Here is an 8,075-nt window from a genome sequence, read left to right as displayed (position 1 = left end):
ACTCACTTGCCGCCGGTTCCTGGAGGGGGGCGCGCGTGTTTGGTGCCTTCGCGGCGGAGGGGCGGCCGTGGCTCCTCCCCCCCACCGCCCAGGAGACCACCCCCCAACCCTAGACATTTCACAAGAGTTTCGAGTGTGCGTGCGTGTGTGTGTGTGTGTGTGTGTGTGTGAGCGAGCGCGCATGGCAGTGCTACTCTCTGCAAAGTGCTTTCTCTGGGGCTGCACGGAGGGGAGGTGGGGGAGCCCTTGCAGCTTTGCAGAGCCTTGTGTTTGAGTGATTGTTTAGTCTGCACCAGGTTTGAGCCCCCCTCTCGCTTGTTGCCACCCTCGCGCATTTGCCGATTTACAGAACATTTGTTACCAGCCTGGCCTTAAGATTTGGCCCGCTTTCCCCACCGGGCGACCGAAAAGAAGTCGCAATAGCCACCCCACCCCAGGGGAAAACAACAAATTAAGCATTGAACGGTCCTGCCTTTCTCTTCCCGGTTCCTGCCCCGCCCCTCCGACAAGGGGGAGAGGAAGGTGGTGATTCTCTTCCCAGGAGAGCGAGAACCTGGCGGTGCGTGGCGTGTTCGCCGCGATCTGGGCTTGGAGTGGGAGTGACGAGTGCTCCGGGCTTGTCAGCAGCTTCAACCCTTCCAGAACTGTTTCAGTGTCCTCTTCCCCAGTTTTTTTTTTCCCCAGGGACAGAGGCTGTGTCCTTGTCGTTTCAATCTTGCAGATGGTTACTGTCTACTCAGGGTGCTGGGTGGAGGAGGCTGTTCTGTCCTCCCCTTGTGGGCAAACATTTGGTGAATGCCTAACTCACTCGTGTCTGCTCCCTCTTCTTTTCTGTTTTTCACCGGGTTCTCCAAGTGAGTCTTTTTCTTTTCACACGTAGCCCTCCGGTAGCCCTGCTCCGGTGGCGGCGAGGGTTCCAGGCCCACTGTAACCTGAATCCTGGCCTGGCGGGTGAGGCACTGGCCAATTTGCATTTACTGTGCTGTTTGAAGTGGAAATGCCACGGGAACCGGCTTGCTGGGGTGGCTTAAAAGCACTGCCTATGCTGGAAGGTCACTTTTGCTTTCTTCTTCGTGAACAAGAGATTGTGATTTGATGTGCTGTCAGCAAGGGCGGCATCCTGCCAGTGTGCTTCTCCTAGCCATTATAAAATACTTTTTGTAGTTGATGGATGCATATAATTTCATGATTGTGTAAATTTCAGTCATTAGATATTAGGCATTCTTATATCCCCTTCTCCCATCTATGCTCTGCTCACCTCTCCTTATGGTTAAGACATTTGAATCCTGTTTGGAAGAAATAGAAGACAGACTCTTTTAAAGCTCTAAGAAGACCTAGATAGGTATTGTACATGAAATGAAACGACTGGCAGTTTATTTTGCACCTCTTTAATCTGTAATTTTTATACTCATGTACTTTCATTTAGCTTCTGCTTCAGGTGATTTTGGCTAGTTGTTAAAATTAAGTATCTGCAGTAAACAAAATTAGGTGGCTAATAACAGGATTGTGGTCCTCAGAGGAGAGGCAAGTAACAGTTATATATTCTGACAAGTATTACATATTTTCCTTAAATAATTTTTTAAAGTTGCGGTAAGCCCTTATAAATATATGGTATATTTCAGGTGAAAGTTACACAGGAACTGAAAAACATTCAAGTTGAACAGATGACAAAACTTCAAGCCAAACATCAAGCAGAATGTGATTTACTTGAAGATATGAGGTAAGGTTATAGTAAATAGTTGGAGAACTTCTATATCTCTGTTTCAAAGAACCTTTGAGTTACCAAGCCCCAGGAACTGATGATGGAATTTCCTTTTGGATTTCCTGCCTTAAGGCTGTTAGAGCTTTAACTCAGCTAGAAATTTTAACTGGAACTAACACAATACAAACTTTTTTCCTTCAGTGGAGAAACCTATAACTTTCACTTATTTTTATGAAAAAAAAAAGTTCTTACAAATTTATCAAATTATATAAACAGTGAAATGGAAATTCTTATTTAATCCTTCTACTAAATTGACCTTTCTGCATTTATTGACCTAAACGATTTCACATGGAATTTTAAACTGACACCTGGTTAATGATTAATATCTGGGGGTGAGCCAGTCAACCTCAGGTGATTATTAGAACATGACAAATGTAAGTTTGAACATTAAATTTAGTGGGACATGTGTTTATCAGATTTTATTGTTAAACTTAACCTGTATCCACAATCAGCTAACTTTGAATTTAAAAGGTAAGACATCTTGCCAGCATTGGGAAAGTCAGTAACTTTCTTTATAGAGGTAATCATGACTCAGTTTATTGAAAGAAACACCACTGTTTTAGCAGTTCTATAATACAAACTGACAGTTCAGCAAACATATTTTTGTAAAGGTTGATTTGCATGTTGAAACAGAGTAGCTGCCATTCTTATTTCCCTATATTAATGTACTTATTAAATTGAAATTGGGTCTGTAAGCCTCATCAGATTTTTTCCTGTGCTGCACAAAACCTCATGTTGATTTCATGAAAAATACCAACTATATGTTGTCATATTTATGTGTTCAGTTAGCTGAATTGTTCATAGCCCAAAGATTTTTATTTGATAGTTCTTTTTTTTCCCCCTCCCATATTTAATTTAGGTAGCGTTTATGACTATTTCTACTATTTACGTACCTTTTCAGGGTTTCTAACTAAGGCATATTAATTAGACTCATCCAAACTTGGATAAACCAAGATCATTGTTTTCTGACTGGAAACTACTTTTTTTTTTAACTTTTATTTTTACTTTGGCGTATAGGTGAGTAACAATGTTGTGTTAGTTTCAGGTGAAAACTACTCTATTTTAGTTCTGTATTTGTTTCTTTGCTTTTCTTGTGTCCACAGGGATATTTTTAGACTTAAATAATTCCTGTGCAAGATACCCGAAATTTTTCATATGGTTAAAATTAAGTTTGTAACAACTATTAAGTGAACTAAGGCATTTTATATTTTAGCAGTTTAGGAAGGCAGACTCAGTTTGTAAGTAAAGTTCCTCTGTGGGGTATGAATAGTCAGTAGTCATTGTCCTTTTGATTATATTCTAAAGACTTCTTGTTTGCATTCTTTTCTCTGTTTCCCCTGTTGCCTCTTCCTTGACTTATGGTCAACTAGATGGACACACAATTGCTGCCAAGTTGGCGTAGGTTGTTGCTCCCGCTGCTACTGTTTAGTTGTTTGTATTATTCCTGACTTAATTACATTTCACTTGCATTGTTGTGGTAATATCCTAATTATTGCTTTAGTGTTCTCGTATCTTCTAATCTTCTCCCAATCTCCGTTTAAATCTGTTTTCCACATTGTCGTCAGTTAACTCTCTAATCACTGTTACATATGAGGTTCTCTGTGGTCTTCTGAATAAAGACCAAACACTTTGATATAGCATATGTAGCCCTTTGCAACCCAGTTGCAAGCTACAAGCTCCGTTTTCCTGGCTTAGTTACTACCATTTCATGCCCATTTATCCTTCCTTCTTAATCCTCTGGCTTGGCCACTCAGGACTTCTGGTTATCTAATTGTATTCTCTACATTCATGCCTTTGTTTGCACCCTCCCGGTTTTCATCTGGCAAATTCTGGTTGCCATTTAAGTTTGTGAGTTTGCTCTTCTCTGTGATCTCAAATGATTTTGATTTGCACATGCTTCTGTCTTCCCCCATCATATGAATTCCTTGAAGTCATAGGCTAAGTCTTACTCGGGTTTGTATCTTTGTACTTTTTGTTTAAGCTGGCAGAATTGTTAAGTGGATGTAACTGTTAAGTGGATTATTTAAGTGCAGTTTATTAGTTTTTAGGTGATATATTTTATAAGCTCTATTTACAGGGAGCTGTAGGTGGTGTTGGGTCTTCTTGGGTGGTTCAGTGGTAAATAATCTGCTTGTCAATGCAGGAGAAGCGTGTTCAGTTCCTGGGTCAGGAAGATCCCCTGGAGAAGGGAATGACAACCCACTCCAGTATTCTTGCCTGGGAAATCCCATGCACAGAGGAGCCTGATGGGCTACAGTCCGTGGGGTCGAAAAGGAGTTGGACACAACTTAGTGACTAACAACAATAGGTGGTGTCATTGAGTTTGTGTTTTAATTTGACTCATGTAGGCACTTTAAGTTGTACTTTGGCTATTTGATGTTGAGTATATCTGTGTATGTGCATGCTCTTTGTGACCCCCATGGACTGTAACCCACCAGGTTCCTCTGTCCATGGGATTTTCCCGGTAAGAATACTAGAGTGGGTTGCCATGTCCTCCAGGGAATCTTCCTGACCCAGGGATTGAACCAGAGTCTCCTGCATTGGCAGGAGAATTCTTTACTACTGAGCCACCTAGGAAGCCAGAGTATTTATGTATTTATGTATAATATGTAAATACAGTGAATGTTGGTGCGCCAAGGATTAATGGGATTCTTTATATTTTAAAGGAGTGTGTTCTCCTTTGTATTAAATAAATGAGATGAATCCCTTCAGTCTTATATAGTTGTGAGCAGAATACTATATTACCTTCTAAAACATAACTTTAGATTTCTGATTTGCTTTTTTCTCCCTAATGGTAATGCAGAATTGGAAGTTTAAAATTGTCTATTCTCAATAGTCATAACTTTTATTGCTTGAGGAGAAGGTGGTCTGGCTTTTCTGGTCTGTCTTAGCAAGTGGAATGACCTTTTAAAAATTCATTAGAAATCTCTGAGCTTGGATTTTTATATGTATTTTGTTGTAAAGGATCTTGCCTGCTTTTCCTTTTTTGAGGCTCTCACCACCACCTTCCTCCCTAAAATCCCATAAATAGCTCTCCTTCTCACTGATGCATCCCCCACCAGTGCTATACTCAGTTTAAATTACTATGAATTTACTCTCCCCAAATTCAGATAACTTTGATTTTTAACATAAAGAAGTAGACAGAGAAAAAATTTTTGTGACTTTAAAAAAGGTTAAAAAAAAAAAGTCCACAACACATTAAACTGTAAATAGGAAAATTTTATTCTGGGTTATAGCTTCCCTTGGAGAAGGCAATGGCACCCCACTCCAGTACTTTTGCCTGGAAAATCCCATGGATAGAGGAGCCTGGTAGGCTGCAGTCCATGGGGTCACTAAGAGTTGGACACGACTTCACTTTCACTTTCATTTTTCACTTTCATGCATTGGAGAAGGAAATGGCAACCCACTCCAGTGTTCTTGCCTGGAGAATCCCAGGGACGGGGGAGCCTGGTGGGCTGCCGTCTATGGGTCGCACAGAGTCGGACACGACTGAAGTGACTTAGCATACAACATTCTGGAAAAAGCAAAAATTATGAAGATGGATCTTAAAAAATTATATAAATGAACTTATTTACAAAACAGAAATAGATTCACAGACCTAAAAAACAAACTTATTGATTACTAAAGGGGATGGGGGTCTGCGTGTTTGATCCCTGGGTGTGGAAGATCCCCTGGAGAAGGAAATGACAACCCACTCCAGTATTCTTGCCTGGGGAAATCCCATGGATAGAGGAGCCTGGTGGACTATAGTCCATGGGGTCATAGAGAGTCAGACACAACTTAGTGACTAAACCACTATTACCACCAACCATGGCTAGTTCCCCACTCCCTCTCACCTTGTGGAATTTTGAAAGGAGGACGATTATGGTATTGTGTTTTTTTCCCATTGCTCTCCTCCCCTTCTCAGTTTATTTGTTCTAGGGGTGCATGTGGAAGCTGGTGTATTGGGAGTGAAGTATGAGAAGGAAAGATAACTCATTTGTTGTTAATCAGGGACATTCCATGCTTTGGGGAGATTTTATACTGAAGTGTTTCCTGTTGACTTTTGCTGTCAGCAGTAGACAAGCACACTTTACTTTCTTTTTAGTTTATTATTAGTTTATTCTCTCTTTGCTTTCTAAGGCCATGTATAAGTAAGTTTCTGAATCCTACAGCCTATGTGTTGTTTATTAATATAATGTATTTCTTGTTTATTCTAATGACGTGCTAACTCCAGTCAATAAAGAAAGTTCTTTGAAGGGACCCAGAATATAAAGAACTGCCTTCTTAGCAGACATTTTTAGGTTGTTATATAATATTTTAAAAATCTTAGAATTTTAGAGTCAGGTGGATACTATGGTATTTGTTGATTTTATAGATGAAAATGGAAACCAAGGCACAGTTGAGAGGAAGTAAATCATATTGAGGTGGACTCTACCCACTCCAGTATTCTGGCCTGGAGAATTCCATGGACTGGATAGTTCACAGAGTCACAAAGAGTTGGACATGACTGAGTGACTTTCACTTCACTAGACTTGTTTACTTTCCCATATCTGTATTTCCCAAGCTTTTAACCAAGGAACTCATAATGGCTCCCATATTTGGAAACATTTGCCTATCAGAATACATTTAACAAATAATTTGTGGTCTTTTTATTTTTCATATACTGAGCTGTGAGTCAGCTTTGAGTCAGTATTTTAAAGCTAGTAACACGAGTACAACCAAAGGCAAAGATACGTAAACTTTACCTCAGAGAGGGCTAAGTGTATGTATGATTTCTTACAGATGTTCTGAAAAATTTAAACTGGCTCAAGAAGCACTTGTCTTTTCACTGTAGACATCTGCAGGTCTAGTGACCTCAAGTGAGGAATTGCTGTACTATATGTTACCTTCTCTAAACTATTGGTTCATGGGGGTCACTGGGGATTGGATTCTGAAGTCTGTTGATGTGAGCTCTGAGACTTTTTTTTCATTGTCTCAGATACCTTTATATATAAAAGGGAAACTTACAGGTAATCTGGCTTCCCAAGGGTTCCTAGCGGTAAAGAACCAGCCAGTGCAGGAGACCTAAGAGACTCAGGTTTGATCCCTGGGTCAGGAGGATCCCCTGGAGGAGGGCATGGCAACCCACTCCAGTATTCTTGCCTGGAGAATCCCATGGATAGAGGAGCCTGGCGGGCTACAGTCCATAGGGTCATACAGAGTCGGATACGGCTGAGTTGGCTTAGCACACAGAAGTAATCTGGTCTTGTTTGTTGTTCATACGCTCGTTTGTTTCTGACTCTTTGGGACTCCATGGACTGCAGCATGCCAGGCTTCTCTGTGCCTCACTGTCTTCTGGAGCTTGCTCAAACTCATGTCCATAGAGTTGGTGATGCTATCCAACCATCTCATCCTTTTCCCCCTTCTCCTCCTGCCTTCAATCTTTCCCAGCATCAGGATCTTTTCTAATGAGTTAGCTCTTTACATCACGTGGCCAAAGTATTGGAGCTTCAAAATAAGTCCTCCCAATAAATACTCAGAATTGATTTCATTTAGGGTTGATTGGTTTGATCTCCTTGCAGTCCGAGGGACTCCCAGGAGTCTTCTCCAGCACCACAGTTCAAAAGCATCAACTCTTTGACAATCAGCCTTCTTTATGGTCCAAGTCTCACATTAGTACATGACTACTGGAAAAACCATAACTTTGACTAGATGGACCTTTGTCATTAAAGTAATGTCTGCTTTTTAATACACTGTCTAGGTTTGTTATAGCTTTCTGTCTAATGAGGGAGCATCTTTTAATTTCATGGTTACACTTACTGTCTGCAGTGATTTTGGAGCCCAAGAAGATAAAGTCTATCGTTTTCTAATTTTTCCCCATCTATTTGCCATGAAGTGATGGGACCAGATACCATGATCTTAGTTTTTTGAATGTTGAGTTTCAAGCCAGCTTTTTCACTCTCCTCTTTCACCTTCATCAAGAGACTCTTTAGTTCCTCTTCGCTTTTTGCCGTAAGGGTGGTGTTATCTGCATATCTCAGGTTATTGATATTTCTCCTGGCAATCTTGATTCCAGCTTGTGTTTCATCCAGCCTGGCATTTCACGTGATGTACTCTGCATATAAGTTAAGAAGGGTCAGATCAAATCAGTCGCTCAGTCGGGTCCGACTCTTTGTGACCCCATGAATCGCAGCACGCCAGGCCTCCTTGTCCATCACCAACTCCGGAGTTCACTCAGACTCCTGTCCATAGAGTCAGTGAGGCCATCCAGCCATCTCATCCTTTGTCGTCCCCTTCTCCTCCTGCCCCCAATCCCTCCCAGCATCAGAGTCTTTTCCAATGAGTCAACTCT

The 8,075-nt window shown here is 41.1% G+C and overlaps 1 protein-coding gene across 1 annotated transcript in view; it reads left to right on the top strand.

Annotated features, from left to right (window-relative positions):
* Positions 1 to 8,075, top strand: part of FCHSD2 (FCH and double SH3 domains 2) — a 246,750-nt gene that overhangs the window by 692 nt on the left and 237,983 nt on the right. The window contains exon 2 of the mRNA XM_010849504.1: positions 1,623 to 1,720. Coding sequence (XP_010847806.1) covers positions 1,623 to 1,720 — 98 coding nt within the window. The remainder of the gene's footprint in view (positions 1 to 1,622; positions 1,721 to 8,075) is intronic.

Source organism: Bison bison, unplaced genomic scaffold (assembly GCF_000754665.1).
Source record: "Bison bison bison isolate TAMUID 2011002044 unplaced genomic scaffold, Bison_UMD1.0 scf7180017864284, whole genome shotgun sequence".
Lineage (NCBI taxonomy): Eukaryota > Metazoa > Chordata > Mammalia > Artiodactyla > Bovidae > Bison > Bison bison.
Note: the sequence above shows the minus strand (reverse complement) of the source record. Positions and strands in the feature narration are given on the sequence as shown.